The sequence below is a fragment of the Sitophilus oryzae genome, unplaced genomic scaffold (genome assembly GCF_002938485.1).
Source record: "Sitophilus oryzae breed Bouriz unplaced genomic scaffold, Soryzae_2.0 scaffold_1430_pilon_pilon, whole genome shotgun sequence".
Taxonomy (NCBI): Eukaryota; Metazoa; Arthropoda; class Insecta; order Coleoptera; family Curculionidae; genus Sitophilus; species Sitophilus oryzae.
Window position 1 is genome coordinate 814,210 of NW_022146094.1, and position 17,134 is coordinate 831,343.

The 17,134-nt window shown below is 29.1% G+C and overlaps 3 protein-coding genes across 3 annotated transcripts in view; all 3 read right to left on the reverse strand.

Moving 5' to 3' along the window:
* Positions 1–2,794: 2,794 nt before the first annotated feature.
* LOC115876324 lies at positions 2,795–6,703 on the reverse strand. The gene is made up of 5 exons (XM_030892060.1): positions 6,663–6,703; positions 6,423–6,497; positions 4,599–4,825; positions 4,534–4,547; positions 2,795–4,384 (listed from the first exon to the last, which is right to left on the reverse strand). Exons 1-5 carry the CDS (start codon positions 6,675–6,677, stop codon positions 3,606–3,608), a joined length of 1,110 nt encoding a protein of 369 aa, XP_030747920.1. The 5' UTR covers positions 6,678–6,703; the 3' UTR covers positions 2,795–3,605.
* Positions 6,704–9,166: 2,463 nt separating this feature from the next.
* LOC115876241 (adult-specific cuticular protein ACP-20-like) lies at positions 9,167–12,441 on the reverse strand. Its single transcript, XM_030891947.1, has 4 exons — positions 12,393–12,441; positions 12,276–12,335; positions 11,442–11,631; positions 9,167–9,297 (listed from the first exon to the last, which is right to left on the reverse strand). Exons 1-4 carry the CDS (start codon positions 12,420–12,422, stop codon positions 9,173–9,175), a joined length of 405 nt encoding a protein of 134 aa, XP_030747807.1. The 5' UTR covers positions 12,423–12,441; the 3' UTR covers positions 9,167–9,172.
* A 3,067-nt stretch (positions 12,442–15,508) lies between these two features.
* LOC115876256 overlaps positions 15,509–17,134 on the reverse strand; it is a 43,707-nt gene continuing 42,081 nt past the window's right edge. Inside the window, exon 3 of the mRNA XM_030891963.1 lies at positions 15,509–16,789. Coding sequence (XP_030747823.1) covers positions 16,274–16,789 — 516 coding nt within the window. The 3' untranslated portion in view covers positions 15,509–16,273. The remainder of the gene's footprint in view (positions 16,790–17,134) is intronic.

The following is a 17,134-nucleotide window of genomic DNA, read 5'->3' on the forward strand; positions in this document are numbered from 1 at the left end:
CTTTATCAAAAAAAAAAATGTAAGTACAATAGAGACTCATAATATAGATTGGTATGTTTTGACCCAACATATCCAAGCAAACTGTAAACAAACTGTTTGATTATTTACACTTTGACCACAAGATTAATATATTTTTTTCCATAGCAACTGTTAAAATTGCTTTATATCTATCAAAAATAGTAGATAAAATAGTACTTGAACCGCAAGAGTAGATTAAATGATACTTTAACAGCGGGGATAGGTTAAAAACTTTATTTCTTCTCGCACGTTTTTAAATTGCTTCCATTTTTGTAGTAGTTTGGATATGGCGTTTGCCGCCTCAGCCCCAATATCTGTTGATAATTTACTTATTGCATTTTGAGCCATTTCTGGCTCCAATTCAATCAGCAATCGACACAAAAGAGAATTAAAAAATATTGACTCAAAACTGACAACTAAAGAGGCAGCTTTATTTATTTGTCAAATTACATAGAAACCAACGCCAACCCAGCAGTTTTGAAATAATAATTTCTGAATATTTTTCAAAACGTAACTCGCTATGGAAAAATAATATTGTTTTATACACGACGATAAAATTGCATTATCATCTACCGAAATTTCTTCTCTTATGTTATTCTGCTGCAGTTGATTAAATCCCAAAATCTTCGCTTGGGCTACCTACATATTATAGCTATAACGCTACTATTATTTAATTCTTGTTTTGATTTCTTTAAAGCTTTTTAAATTTTTGATTATCACTCTCTAAGGAACAACATGACATTTGCGAAAACAACGTGTTATTTCTGACCCAGTAACTAAACAAACAATTACAAACCAGATCAATGAGATCTAGATCACGCATTGAAAATGGAAAACAACCATTTACCTTTTTTTGTCTCCGTTATTTTCATTGCATTCGAGAAATGGGCAAGCTGCAAGCTGTTTATTGATTGATGATAATCAATATTGGATAATAATTAATAATTGTAGTTTTTATGTTAAATAATCTTAAATAGATGGGTACACAGAGTGATCCCAAGATAAATACACACCAGATGTGAACAGAAAAATTATAGCTTGCTACTTATTTATTAGAAAAGTTTATTAACGAAGATCATGTATATATAATCAGCATACTGATGCTACTATACTCATCCATTTTACCAATAATTGATTTATCTAGTTATGTTTATTTGTTTCTCTGTACCAACCTCGGTACCAACAAATCATATTAACAAAACTCAGAATTAAAATATCATATACGTTAATTCTCTTCTGACAAAATTCAATTTTCTTTCACCACAGCTGCTTTTTTACTCAATGTTTATTTTAAACAATAAGACTGACATGTAATTTGTATACTTGTTTTGTATTCTCTTTTGTTTGTTTACTTGTTTTGTTACTTTGTTACTTTGTTTGTATTTTATGTACTTTACCTTTGACAATAAGGGCATTTATTTATTTATTTACAAGTTAACAGCTTGGAGTTTTTGCTTTGTCTACATTTGTACTTGGAAATTGTGAGACTTCATCTTTCCATTGATTTTTTAACCAATGTGGCAACGTCCAACGCCAATACTACTCACGCCCTGATTTTTTTCCAATTTATTGCTGATATCAGTATTAAATTTATTTGAGTTCTGTTCCAAATAAACTCGTTTATTCAAGTTCTAATGTTATTACGGCCGTTTTTTTTGTTGTTTATTCTATTTAATTAATGGTTTCTATTTTTGTTCAACAGGTGAAAGCACAACAACACAATGCATGCGATCATTACGTATATGATCTATTCGATCGAATATCTCATTATCGAGAAAAATACAGGGTGGTTCATAAATAGAAATATATACAGGGTTCGGCAATAGTGCGTCGGGCTTCTGTAGCTCCTATAATAAAAAAAACTTCAGAATTTTATTGAAGTACAGGCCTACTGTAAAAACTGTGAGTGGATCGGGATTTTTTAAATGGAACACACTGTATATAATTGCACTTTTGGCTTCCTTTCTGATCACTTTACATAATTCTAATATGTTATTAAATGTATTAAAAATACAAGAAATATAATGAAATCAAAAAAAAAATCGGACATTAAAACATAATAGATTTTGTTAACCTTGTGGTACCTACAAAACAAATACACCCAATGGAATATAGTAAGGTCAAGATAGCCTACGGTTCAGTGGTCACGCATATTTCACCCAAGGTTTCTTCAGGTGTAATTCGGTAGTCTATAAAAACCGTACTATGATACTAACACAGTCTACTACAATCTACTTAATAGATTATAATTTTTACGCAATATTGTCTGCAATATAATTAGTATGAAGAAAAAAATTACATTAAAAATAATAGTTATTCTGCTATTCGAAGTGTATAACTAACCCTACTTTTTTATTTTTATAGATTATTTAATTAATTATTAGTTCTCTTTTATTTCTATTATTTTTTTAAATTTTTTTTTCTACCCTCTGTATGTTTTCTCAGATAGGTTCGTGTATTTGAATCAACAAGAATGATAGTGAAAGTTGCGAAAATTATCAATTTTCTATAAAACGGAATTTACTTTGTAAGTTATTTAGTGAAAATGTTATTTATATTTTGTAAAGCGCTTATAAATCATTCAGTATTGAACATTAAAAAGTATATTTAATTCAGATTTAATAAACGTATCATATACAAGATTTTCTAAGGAAATATAAATAATAAAACAATTTAATAACAAGATTTTAATCGTAATTGTAAGTAATGTATGTTTTAACCTAAGGTTTTAACAGTTTTTTATTTACAGCTCAGGATGTATGAATATCGGCACAGATCTTTATAAAACTCTAAAAAAATACTTATATTTTAATCTTACTAATAACAACTTCACATAAAAATAATATAAATAAGAAAATAAAATAAATTTTGACTTTTTTCAAACCAAATTTTAGTCTAAAGGTCTATCAACATATTATGTCAGTTAGTAGTAAGTTAGTAGGTAGTCCTTTTGTAGCTTCATAATCTGTTTTGTTATCTAAATCTTACAGGAAACTTTTTTAGATAATACCGTATGATCGAAAAAAAAACGTCGTCAAAGACGACTGGGGGGCGAATCTCTATTTTTTCTCGAATTTTAAACTGAACTATTTAAAAATCATTTTTACTCAATATAAAAATACAAATAAATTACGACCTTAAGACCAACTGGCAGTAAACGTCATTAAGTAATAAAGAAGATTACGGGCCAAGTAAATAACGTATAGGGCTTGACCTCGCCAAAATTATCATCGATTGTCATTCCCAGCCATCTTTGACGCCGTTTTTTTACGATCGTATGGTGCTACTAGCTATTTATTTCTAAAATGTCATTTCTAAAATTTATAAATTTACATGGTAAAATAAAAATGGTATTCCATATTACCCGAAATTACTCTAATAAGTATTATGAATAATTTGTAAAACTGTGACTTAATTTTACATTTTTCTTATTTCGAAAAATATTCTTAATATAAACTTAAATGTTTAAGTCAATTATTTTTTATCGATTTTATTGCACATTTTTATCACTATCTCATTCAATATTTTTGAGCAAAAATTTTCTTTAAAACATAAAATAAATATATATTATTTTTTAAATCTACTACCTAAGTATGTCTAATCCTTGTACCATATCTCATGTACCCCACGTTAGGTAAAGCCCTATAAAATCTAGGTACATTATTTTTCTTTTCTTTCTGGTTATTTCCTCCCTTTATAATATGATGATTCGAATTTTTTCGGTACCTCCTATTCTCTTCTTTACTGTTATTTTCAAAAAATGTTTGAAAATTCCCATTAGTAGCGTAATGTCTTAGTCCAGGACTGGTCTGAACTTTTTTATTGGACTTAAAAGTGTTAGGAATTATTGGCGTAGTGTTTTCTAAAAGTCCCTTAGTTCTAACCGGCTTAAAACCAGTCTCTGTCAATGGCTGAGAGTATGTACTTCCTGTATCTTCATTGGCATAATATTCTGCCAAATATTTATTCAATTCTTCCTGAGTAAGTTCTGTAGATACCTCTTTCTTTTTCCCCACCACTGCGTTCTTAGAAGAAACAGGAGTTAACCTAGTTGTTTGCAAAGGAGTTTTTTGATAATGATCCAGATCAATTTCAACAGGATTCACTGACTCAATATCAAGGGGTATCATAGTCTCAGCTCGATTTTTGTTGAACAAGTTTATGTTGAGTGGCAGTTCAGGAACAACAGATATATCTTCGAATTTCTCTTTGACAATGAGGTTAGGTTTTTTGTATTTTGGTTTGGATTTGTACGGGACTTTTCGTGATTCTTCCGTTGCTTCTTCTTGGTCTTTGAGTTGTTCAGGGTAGACGTAGATGTATTGTTGGTTAGGGTCTTCGACATCTTGAGGGGTATCTTCAAGTCCTTAAATATATCAGAAAAATAGCATTGAAATAACTTAAAATACACTTTTATACTTTACTTTACTTTACTAGGTCTATAGGTATAGCCACGTAATACTTTGATTGAACATACCTTCCTCATTATTTTTGCCTTGATGTTCATACACGTACTGATGTGATTCTTCCTCATCATAATTATGATTAGGATAAACCTGGACATTATTATGACTTAAAGCTTCCTTGCTTTCACCCATGATATGATGCAAGGTCCACTTTTCTTGACCACAGCATTAAAACCATGCTTTGCATCAGCTGTGTAGTCTACGGTTCTTACAGAACCGTCAGCTTCAACAAGAGAATACTGCCCTTTGATGGTATTTCCTTCTTTCTTCTCCCATTGTTGTTTCATGTCGCCTGTATGGGGATCTTTGACGCCATAACTGAAGCTGTAGTCTTTGGGTTTCTGGAAAATAAATTATTTTAGATTGAATTGAATAAAAAAAAGTAAAAAAAGAGTCAAATAAAGTCAATCCAACTAGTCAGGGGTGTATTCGACAGATGAGAAATTTCAAAAAATGACAAAAAATATAATATATTTTCGAATTAAAATGGTAGAATACTGTCACTGTTAAGAATTCTCTAGTTGAACAAACTTTATTTCTTTATATTGAAACTTGAAACATAAAAAAAAGAGACGTCGTGGTAACCATTCCGTAACACGATTTTTGTCGATTATGAATTTTCTGTTGACAGATTTGAATTTTAAAGAATTTATTCCGTTTTTTTGTGTATATTTTGTATTATTTTATCACTATTTTACAAATAGGCAAATTTTGAAAAACTTTATTAGAAAAAAATGTACCTTTTTTTAATTTTAAATCTATACTAATATATAAAATCCTTGTGACTGACGTACTGATTAATCACGATCCTGCTCAAACCATTCAACGTAAGAAGCTCAATTTTGGCATACAGGTTGATTCTAGGGTGTAGAGGTTCGATAAGAAGGGATTTTTCGAAATTCCAGTTCCAAGAGGGTGAAACCACCCCTCAAATATTACAATATTTTTTATTTAAAAAACGGCCAAGTTTCCGAAAAAACGCTTAAACACGTATATTTTATTTTGTTTTTTACATATTTTAAGATTTTTTAAAAATGTATACAGGATGTTTCGAAAAATCTGGTCATTGATTAATCACGATCCTGCTTAAAGCGCTTGACGTAAAAAGCTGATTTTTGGAAAACAGATTGACTTTAGGGCGTAGAGGTTCGGTAAGAAGCGATTTTTCGAAACTGGAATTCTAAGGGGGTGAAACTATCCCTCAAATATTAAAATATTTTTTTTTAGAGAGAAAACCTCTTAAACACGTGTATTTTATTTTGTTGTTTTACATATTTTAAGATTTTTTTTAAATTTATACAGGGTGTTTCATAAAATATGACCATTGAGTAATCACGATTCTGCTTAAACTGCTTAACGTTTTAAGCTGATTTTTGGCAAACGGATTGACTGTGGGGTATAGAGGTTCGATAAGGAGGGGTTTCTCGAATCTCAAATTCCAAGAGGGTGAAAACGCCCCTCAAATATTACAATATTTGTTATTTAAAAAACGGTTAGTCTTTCGGGAAAACGCTTAGACAATTTATTTGGTTTTTTACATAGTTTGAAATTTTTAAAAAAATTATACAGGGTGTTGCAAAAGGTTGGGTAATTTCTTAACCACGATTCTGCTTAAACTGCTTGACGTAAAAAGCTTATTTTTGGCAAACGGATTTTTCAAAAGTCAACCATTACAAATGATTTAGTAAAGTAAGTTTATAAAATTTATATATTTTTTTTCGTCTTTTTTTCTCTTATGTTTCTATTATGTCATTCTTTTCAGAATAGCATTTTTTGTCAAATATAGCAAAAAATACCGAAGATTCCATTTAAAAATCAAAAGTTGTAGTCATTTCCGGTAAAACAGGACGTGACCGAAAATAATTGAATACACTAATAAGAAATAATAAACTAAAATAACTAATAAGAAATAATAACTAATAAGTAAATAAAACTTACATCATATTTTGGAGCGTACTGTCCAACACTTCCAGCATCACAAATCACGAAACATATCACAGATACTACAGTCACCTAAAATATACACCATAAAACATTAAGTTTCATCCAAAAAACAATTTTTTATTGTTTCAAAGTTTATTTTTTCAATTGATAACCAAAGAAAACATCCTTAAAAACTTAAACTAAGAGTAAAAGTTTCTTTTGCCATTGAACTTGACACCTGTATGCCACACGCACCTGAAAAACGGCCATGGTACGTTGAAAAGAAATGCCTGAATAACCACTTTCACATGAGCTGAGAAAGGTTGTTCTTTACCTTTATTTATAATCTCGAACCGAGTCCCTACTTTCTTTGGATTTTGCAAAGAAAGAAAACAGAATTTTGAGAAAATAAAAATCTGCAACAATGTCAAAATACATTGGCAGTACACCAAATATCTAGTAGTACTTTAGAAAACTTGAATCTAAATCATTATTTTTTTTTAATTAGTAGTAAGAAGTTTTATATATTTTTTTTATATATTTAAAAGGCAAAATGTACCTTTATATGGGGTTATTATACAGGGTGAGTCTTAAATAAGTGCAAATATTATCAAGATTGGCAGATCTCGATAAAAGAAACATATTTTTTCTTTACCGTTTTTTAAATAAGCCCAAAATAACATTTTTAGCAAAAAAAAATTGCTAAAATTTTGAGAACCACGAGATATCTTTTCTGGGTTTTCTTTCTTCTCAATTTAATGTACTACCTATGTTGCCATATTCAGGCATCAGGAAATTATGTTTTTTAACCAAAAACTAAAACAAATCCAAAAATGTTTAAAAAAATTAAAATTTCAATTTTTTTTCGCGAAAAAAACCTCATAGACTCCTCTGGGGTTGAAATATACTACTCCTAGAACTATTTGCACTTGTTTAAGACTCATCCTGTATATTGAAACATAATTGGACTTGAAAGACATTCAATGCAGCAGTCAAAAAAAAAGAAAATTATAAAAGAATATTAGATTTATTAAAAATTATTTTTCAGTTGATAAAGAATACAATTTAAAAAAAATATTTTATTTATTTATTTGCCATAAAATAGCGAGCGATTTGTTACTAAACCATATAAATTATATCACTATTATCACAAAACTTCAATCTATTTCCGTATTGTAACCGAATTTTAAATTGTCTTTATTTTCGAGAAAATTTAGTCCAAACATAAGGAATATTTTGTTGATGTTTGACGATCAAAAACTTAAAAATAAAGAAATTGTCTAAAAATGTGCAACAATGCGGACATAGTATAATCCTTTATCTTTAATTTCCTTCTTTATTTGTGTAAAAATACCTAGTCTAGCCTATCTAAAAAAAGACAGAAGATGTAGAGCAGATGTTAAATTAGAATTTTTGCAACACCAATTTCGTCATTTATAGAAAAGAAATAATAGCATTAATGACAAGTGAAAAGACGTTTCAATCTTCTTGGAACCATATTAGAAGAAAAACACTTTTTCCTTCTTCATATAGAGATCATTTTTTTTATTGACTCGTCCTGACAAATCATACAGTATTAAACATAGCTGTTCACAAACTTTCTTATAACATATGACATATGTGGACCTATACCTTTGTTCAAAAACTTTCTTTATTTAAAAAATGATGCGCAAATTTTTGAGATTCCCCATCTTGAATCGTTGGAGATAGTTTTTTTAACATCTGTCTTGTTGGTAACATCCCATCAAAAACATAAAATAGATAAACGCCAACGTTCGTATCGCAGTTATATTATTATTTTGAAAGTTATTATACAGGGTCAGTCTTAAATAAGTGCAAATATTTTAGGGGTAGTATATTTCAACTCCAGAAAAACGATACATTAAATATTAATGAAAATACAGATCATATAAAATTTCTGAAATTGGTATAAAATATTTGAAAAAAATGTATTGGATATAGAGAAATTACCTATGTAAAAAATATAAACCATTGTAATTTTAGTTACTTATTTTCTCATAGTTTTAGTGCCATTTCCAATAAACTTTTAGTTTCTTACTTTATTTAAAAAAAAATCACCAAACAAATAGAGGTGCTGGCATCTTTTTGTAGATTGAGAGACTATATACATTCCTTGTTATAGAAATCTTTATTATTAACAAATGAAATGGATTTGCTCCATCTGTTAACAAAGCCATGCAACATACTGCAATGTTAATATTGCAGATATAGAAATCTGCAATTTGTTTATGTTAATAAATTGAAGTTGGAAAAAATAAAACAATATTCTCCCACAAAATTGTTTTCTAGTAGGTACAAACTAACTTAAGTTATTTAAATATATTATTTTCTATTTTTTTTATAAAACTACAAACGAAAATATAATATTATTGTGTATTATTTGTATTTTAGTTATTTTTATTATTGAACTATTTATATTTCTTTTGTCTCTTTTAGCTTTATAACTTTTGTAACTAACTCTATAAATACCGTATGATCGAAAAAAAAACGGCGTGCAGTTGGCTTGGAAATGACGATCGATGACATTCCCCATATAATTTTAAATTTAAAATGACAACGATCTTCATTTTATAGCCATCATTGACGCCGTTTTCCTTCGAGCATATTGTACGTGACACGTTATTTTTTTTCTATTTGATGCTATCACAACAACAAGGAATAAAAAATAAATTTGATAGAAAAATAAAACTAATGTATTTTATTTTTTATTTTTTTTACTTGTAGATACTCTTAATTAACAAACATTAGTGTCGTTGATTTTTGAATTTTGAAGATTTCAGAACATTTAAAGGAACAAAACTCAGGGGCTTAAAAAAGTACAGAGGATGGAGAAAATCCCTGGGAAATCTCAAAGGTCCACGTAAGTTATCTGAAAAAAAACAGAAAAATATTTTAAAAAATGAATTAATTGCCTGTAATACTATACAGGGTGAATCTTAATAAATGCAAGTATTTGTAGAGGTGATATTTTTCAATCTCTGGAACACGTCTGTAATTTTGTTGGTAGGTAGTAACATTTTATTGTAGCATACCTTTTACATGCTCTGTTCCAAATTGTCACGATAATTATACAGGGGGTCCCAAGGTTTCTGCTTTTATATTCCCCAAAAATGACGAGCTTCGTAAAAAATGGTTGACAGCTATTAAAAGAGATAATTTCACTTCTACTAGTAGTTCTCGGGCAAGAAGTGCATTAAATATGCCTCAAAAAGGCCAAAGGCCAAAGCCTCTGTTACCCTAGTGAGGTGTTAACACTTACCGCACTATAAGTAAAATATTGGAAGAAGAATCAAGCTTTTTACATCAAAAAGATCACAGAAAGATATTGACAACATTGACATTTGAAAATATAAATGGCCTGGATGTAAGTCTTTTTTAGGTCACAATTGCCCCTCACATACGTCAGAATTTATTATTAAATCCATCTTGTTCAGAATATCCAATATTTTATTGAAGAAAATTACAAAAAAAAGGAATGACGTCTTTACCACAAAGACAATGCCCTATGTAAAGAGAAAGAGTAAAGAAAACTAAGCTAAGCGTAAGTTTTACTTACGAACCCCCAAAAAGGTATTTAGTTTTTTTTCTATATAAAATCTTGAAACACATATTATATTTTTTAGTTACCCTCACCTATTATAGTTTAAATTTATTCCCATTTGTGTAATGCTGCAAAACATAGAAAAAATATTGCATATTTTTTGATCCAAGTCAATGTAGTTTATAATTCCAAGAGCATTTACCAAGGCTTTTACTAAGACAAGTAACTTTCTATACTGTCCATAATAGTATATATTTATCAAACGTTCAGAGTAAATTCTAATCTATGGTAGGTAAGTGTTTGCAATTGAATATTTAGTTTATATTGCTATTTTCTGTCATATATTTCTGGTTATTTCTTTTTCCGATGATTTTGAACACCCCCCTATATATGCTACCTCAAGTTTGAATATTTACACACTAGTACACTACCTACCTATTTTCTGAGAAAGCAGACCTTTTTATGAAAAGTAACTAACTGATGTTTTCATAAAAGTAATAATACAAAAAATTCCATACTTATGTGGAGAGCTTTAGACTCCCTGTATATTAAAAAATTAGTGAATTATTACGTAATCTAACCCGACATTTGTGTGAAAAATGTCTATTTGGAAATAAAAGAGGTTTTAAAATACGCGCCAAATAAAGCACTTCTAACTCCGCCATATTGGAAAAGGTTGAATGGCTTTGTGTGGAGGTGGTGGTGGGTCAGCATGGTGGCCCGGTCGGAGTGCGGATTTTTATTCTGGGCTTTTTTGTTTTTATTTATTTTCTTAAGAACGACTTCAAATTTTTCGAAAGTGAGATAGCAGAAAATTCTAGAATTAATTGCTTTATTCAGTTATGCTAATTCCAAAGTATAGTGAAAGAGCCCATTCAGAAATGAAATAATATACAGGGCGTTTCCCTTGTACGAAAAGTCAAATAGGAAACTTAACATACTAAAAAAACCGTTATATTTAAGAAAAAAATCTGCTACCTACATAATATTTTTTTTGTACTAATTTTTTATTTACACCCTATATACATTAGTTCTACACTATTTATTGTCCTCATTTTCCTTACCTATTAAGATCATACAAATGTCATCGCTACAAAATAAATATGAAAGGGCACAGCCTTATTGAGAAACAAATATAATGCTTTTTTAATAATGTTATCGTATATTCAACATAAATTTATTGTATTCTCTAGAAGTAAAAGGTTTTAGAGATTATGGTCTTCTTTGTTTATTACCATATCTCTAATTTATGGTTGAAAGAATTTTTAATTGGAGTGTGTTTTGTAATCTTAAAAGGAAAGATGAATGAGTAAAATACGGCGTGTTTAAAAGGAACAAATGACATTTAAAATACAATTAGGGTTCTGAAATGTCATTTATGTCCTTTTATAGTTAATTTAGATCAATTAAATTGAAGAACAATTTAATTGGTCTAGAATTTAATAAAGCTTAAGTCAAAAAGTTTTACTTACTGCGAATTTTACTGTATTTTACGATAGCTTTGAAGCCCATTTGGCCATCGACTTGGTACTGAACAGTACGAATCAGTCCATCAGGTTGTAGGAAGCTGTAAGATCCCTTTGCAACACTATCTCTGCCTTCTTCAGAATGCTGACTCAGTATATCTTCCATGTCTATTGCATACTGGAACGAATAATATCCCTAAAACATGTTAAATTATTTATTTTTAATAAAGTATTTTATTTATGGAAAATAAGTATAGTGTATATGAATAATGTTTTCATAAATGGAAACAATTAAAATACGTGCAAGAAGAAATAAAGTTCTTAACCTATCCTCGCTGTACCTGTACTGTACTTGCGGTTAAAGTACTATTTTATCTACTATTTTTGATAGATATAAGGCAATTTTAACAGTTGCTATGGAAAAAAATATATAGGGCATCCCATTTAAAAAAAAACATAAGTTTGGATCATATTTCAAGAATGACAGATCCAAGAGAAAAACTAGCTGCACCACTGAATTCTACGTAAAAAACTCTATGGGATTGACTTTTCACCTTTTCGATAACTTATAAGATAACCGAGATACAGGGGTAGTCAAAAAATGCATCAATTGAAGGGCTTATTTTAATAACATAATATGCCACAAACCCATAATAATTCTGAATTATTAGACTTTGCAGACTAAAAAAAATGTCTAAATTTAACAAAAAAACTATTTTTTATGCGTAAAAAATATTTTTCTAATTTATTACTTTTCCAACATCAAATCCTTCAAATCATAATCAATTTAATAGCTAACACATTCAATTTTTTTATTAAATAATATAATGTAAGTATTACCTTATTTATAGAAGAGCACTGTGAATAACCACCAAATTCCAAAATTCCTACAAACAAAAACTAAATTTTATATTAAAACCTTTATTTTTTTTTCGAAAATGTATATTTCACGCTCACCATATATGGAACTAGAGTACTAAAACACATAATAATGGTAAAAGTATCATCTGATTGCACTGGTAACTCTTCTAGATTGAAGGCAACGCAAACGTCGCCTGACTGCATTCATAGCATCCTCTCTGAGAGATGGAAAAATCTTTTAAAGTTCACATCACATTCTATTTTGTTTGAACGAAATAAAGCATTTTTGTGCAGTATTGTACTTGAGACGCTGTATTTACTTGTAATATGTCGTAATACATCGACGAAACAGTAACAAAACATATACAGGATGATTTTATTTAGTCAACTTACACAAAGAGGTGCCTTAGTTTAATGCAACATATAATATGCAGTAGATTAAAAAACATTTTATCAACAATAACTTTGTTTTTTGCTAATATCACTTAATGACTTAATCACCATTAAATCTTGGTGCGATTCGAACCCCCTGAATCTCAACATTTCTAAAACTAAAGCTTTGTCGTATAAAATCTCGCTGCAGCCTTTTGTACTTAACAACACCACCATTGACGTCGTAAAATCTGTAAAATTCTTAGGGCTTGTTGTAGACAATTCTCTAAAATGGGACATGCCTATAGATGCTTTGTCGAAAAAATTAAGCTCTGCCTGTTTTGCATTAAGATCTGTTTCTGAGGAGCTTAACTTGTCAGTGGCTAGGACTGTTTATTATGCACTTTTTGAGTCGCACCTCAGATATATGCCCTTCCATTCTGGGGTACGTGTTGTGCGACTCAGTTTAACCGCATTATCAAGCTCCAGAAGTGAGCTGTTCGATATTCACTGGGACTAAACAGCAGAACTCATTGCCAGGACTTTTTTAAAAATTAAAAATATTAAACTCTTCCTTCCTTATTTATATTTGAATCCGTTTGCCTAATACGTAAGCATGTATCAGCTTCTCAAGAAAAGTACTCATCTATCTACCCCACGCTCAGAGTTAGTAAAAAGGTCTATATTATACAACTCGAAAAAAATGCATAATCACCTGCCATTTGAAATCAAATCCACAACATAATTTTCTTCATTTCGCAAAGCATTGAAATCTTGTTTACTAGACAAGGCCTTGTACGCCGTAAATGACTTATATTTTGATAATCGAATTTGATCTTGTCAACACTGGTCTAATATTTGCTATTACTATATTTACTATAAATTTACTAAATATTTTTGAATCTTATTTTTATTTTTTTATTCTTTGACATTGTAAACATTTATAAATGTTTATTTTAAACATTAAGACTGATAATGTAATTTGTATACTTGGTTTGTATTCTCTTTTGTTTGTTTACTTTACCTTTGTCTACAAATTATAATTTTTTTTGACAATAAAGGCATTTATTTATCTTTATGTTTTACTTTTTTGAATTCCGCCAGATTCCAATAGTTCTTCGCCGATTTTTATAGCATTGTTGTGATTTTCCGAAGGAGTGCACATGATTTTAGTTTTATCAATGTTCAGCTTAATGCCCCGATGTCCAGGTATTTGTATTTAGCTTTTCCTGTAATTGCTGACAACTAAGAAGTTATAATAAGAAATAGTAGGTAAATATTACAGCTTAATATGACCTATTTCTGATACACCATGATATGCAAAATCCTACAATTCAAAAACACCTTCTTAACATATTGTTCACCTAACATTAGATCAATCATTCATATCCCATCCTGCTATTGTTAATTATTTTCTATTCAGATCTAAAATTTGACATTTAAAATAGGTAAATACATCAGATTTTTTTCCGGAACAGATTATATATCTTCAACCTTGGAAGACATGAATAATAGAAGGTTTTTTTCAGTTTTGTGATTTTTATTCAAAAATCGTAACGTGTGTGTGTATTGTTAATAGCGCAACTAATTACATATGATTAAAAAATAATCCCATAACGAATTTAGTGGGGCAAGGATAGAAGATAATGTAGAAAAAAAGCATTATTTTAAAATTATCATTAAACGTATTATACATCTTATACTATCTATTACGCATGAAATTAGATGCTAAAAAGAAGAAAAAAACGTCACCTGGACATTCTCTAGCATATTTTATTTATTTTTTTTTAGATGGAAAACATTCAAGAATCACGAGAATAACATAATCTGCCAGTTTACCCAATCTGAAGTAGCCAAAATCATCAATAAAGTGTGTTGTTGAGAACTATAAATTTCTAAAAAAACTACCGAGAGTTTTGGTTTCGTCCAAGTCATATTTTCTTTGAATAGGAGCTTCTTTAAGATTCACTTAACATCCCTTTTTAATATCTAATGCACTGGAATAAGAACTAATACACAGCTGGGGATCTCTACTACCAGAAATCAAGTATTATGCATATACTTGACTTATTCTAGGCATATATCATAGGATTTATCAGCTTATCGCCCAGCAGAGTTTATATATATTGCAGAGACCAGTACTACTATATTATTGTAATACCCTAAAGTTAAGAAATTAGGGCTTATCATGTTTATCCCACTGAACCCTTCAAATTTAAACAGAACTAACATCATATAAATACTATAACATAACATACAATAAAAACTAATATTTTTATCTTTATACCATTATTTATTATATTAAAATATGTATTTACAAATTTCTTTTCATTAAGAATCAAATTATATTAAAAACTAATTAGAATATTGCGAATATACATTTACTTAATTTATCAACTTAAATAATCTAATAATTAACTCTATTTATTTTTTTTATTTTTGACAGACTGACAAAATACAATATTTTGTCTTTTTAATCTATCAAAAATAAAAGTATGAAAATATATTTTTACAAAAAATATACAGCATATCTAAAAATAATTATACAAATAGGTATTTCTTAGATTTAACTAAAAATATACAGAAAAAATAGGTGATAAATTATTTTATTCGTTTTATTTTATATTACTGGTAATATTTGAGGGTGTAAAGTTACTGGCATTGACTTACAGATTGCGAAATTAAAATAAAGCTTAAATAAAAACAGTTCTAACCATTGGATTGGTCAAATTATTTTTTTTTATATTCGAAAAGTCATAAATTGTATCAAACAATAAAGAAAACATATTACTAAAATATTAGAATTTATCTGACACAAAATTTTTAAATACACTCTTCTTTATTATTTTTATTAAATTTGTATGGTTTTTTTTTCTACTGTATCACTTAAAATAGATTTAAAATAAAATAATTTAGCTTTTATATGGCAGAAGAAATCAGCTAACTCACTTCTAAAAAGAGGCGTTATTTTTGAAAGGTATAATTATTGGTAAAACATTAATCAAGTAAAAAAAATACAGTATGATTAGATAAAAAAAATGATGTCATAGTAGGCGTAGAAACAACATTTCACTTCTGTGTTTAATTCTACACCTACTCTGATTTTTTTTTCAATTGATCATAGAATATTTCATTGGCACTTAATTATTTTTGTCATGAAAATTGTACCGTATGATCGAAAAAAAAAATTGCGTCAAAGAAGGCTGGGAATGACGATCGATGATAATTTTGGCGAGGTGAATCGTCCTTAACACTAATAATTATAGAAAGAAAAAAAATGGATAGAATGTTTTAGACACACAAATTTATTTCCAATTTTTTTTCTCTAATTTTAAACTATACCATTTAAAAAACATTTTTTCTCAATATATAAATAAATTACAACTTTGTTAAAGACAACTGGCAGTAAGCACAATTAGAAAATAAAACAATAAAAAAACGGACCAAGAAAAAAACGTCTAGGGCTTGACCTCATCAAATTTATAATCGATTGTCGTTCCCCAGCCGTCTCTGGCGCCGACTTTTTCTGAACATACGGTATAATATACAAAAAAATACAATAATTTAGATCTTTAGAGGATTTAACTCAAATATTTCTCTATGAACTATTGCTGGCCTCTGTAAAAGTAATATTTCTCATCGTTCTGATCATATACTGAGTTAGAATCCTTTCCAGCTTCATTAGAATCATAATAAACTACTTGAGGAACATAGTATCTAACACCAGAAGAATATACAACCCCTATTTCCGGTACGTATTTCGTATTTTGATTTGCTTTGGTCCTATGTTGAAGTTCTTGGTCAGTGTACTTTGTTGATGGTTGCAAAGTAGTCTTTTTCAACTCGTAAATCTCATAGTCTTGGACGTCAAACGTATGGGGACCCGTGTAGTCCAATCCTAAATTCCTGGAGTACTGTTTTCTATGTAGATCGTACTTCTGTAAGCTTGGAGTGTACCTTTGGTCCAAAGGAGTGCCTAGAATGAGGTTAGGGTTGGGTTTTAATGAGTAGAGTTTGGTTCTGTATTGGTGAGGCAATGCAGGCTTGTAGTAGTTTGGGTTTGGTACGTCTTCCTGGTACTCGCGCACTGGAGCTGGACTTCTGGGTACGATGGTTTTTGGCTAAAAAAATAACAAAGAGTATTAATAAAGTTATAGTAAATAAATGAAATTTTTGATAAATTTTGTATTGGTAAATATCAAGAGTCTAGACCATTAAATGTTCGAATTAATATTATTAATTATAAAGATTATTTAAGAAAGGCTAAGATTTGTCAGCATTCAGTAGATTTTAACGCAAAAAAAAATGAAATTATGAAAGAAACCATAACCTCTAAAAGAAAAATAAAAGAGGCTTTATTAGTTCACTCTAATAAAAAATAAATGTATTGCTGATACATCTGTAGAGAATAGCAAATATATTGTATGGCAATCGTTTCTTTGATTTTAAAGAACACAACATAAATA

Bases quoted from the DNA above. Each gene is read 5' to 3' on its own strand.
- LOC115876324 (XM_030892060.1), bottom strand. The intron at 4,826-6,422 runs GTAAGTTTTATT...TTTATTTTCCAG, and splicing joins AGTACGCTCCAAAATATGAT to AAACCCAAAGACTACAGCTT.
- LOC115876241 (XM_030891947.1), bottom strand. From the start codon at position 12,422: ATGTGTTTTAGTACTCTAGTTCCATATATG. The intron at 12,336-12,392 runs GTGAGCGTGAAA...TATAAAATTTAG, and splicing joins GTACTCTAGTTCCATATATG to TTTTTGTTTGTAGGAATTTT. The intron at 11,632-12,275 runs GTAATACTTACA...AACATGTTTTAG, and splicing joins AGTGCTCTTCTATAAATAAG to GGATATTATTCGTTCCAGTA.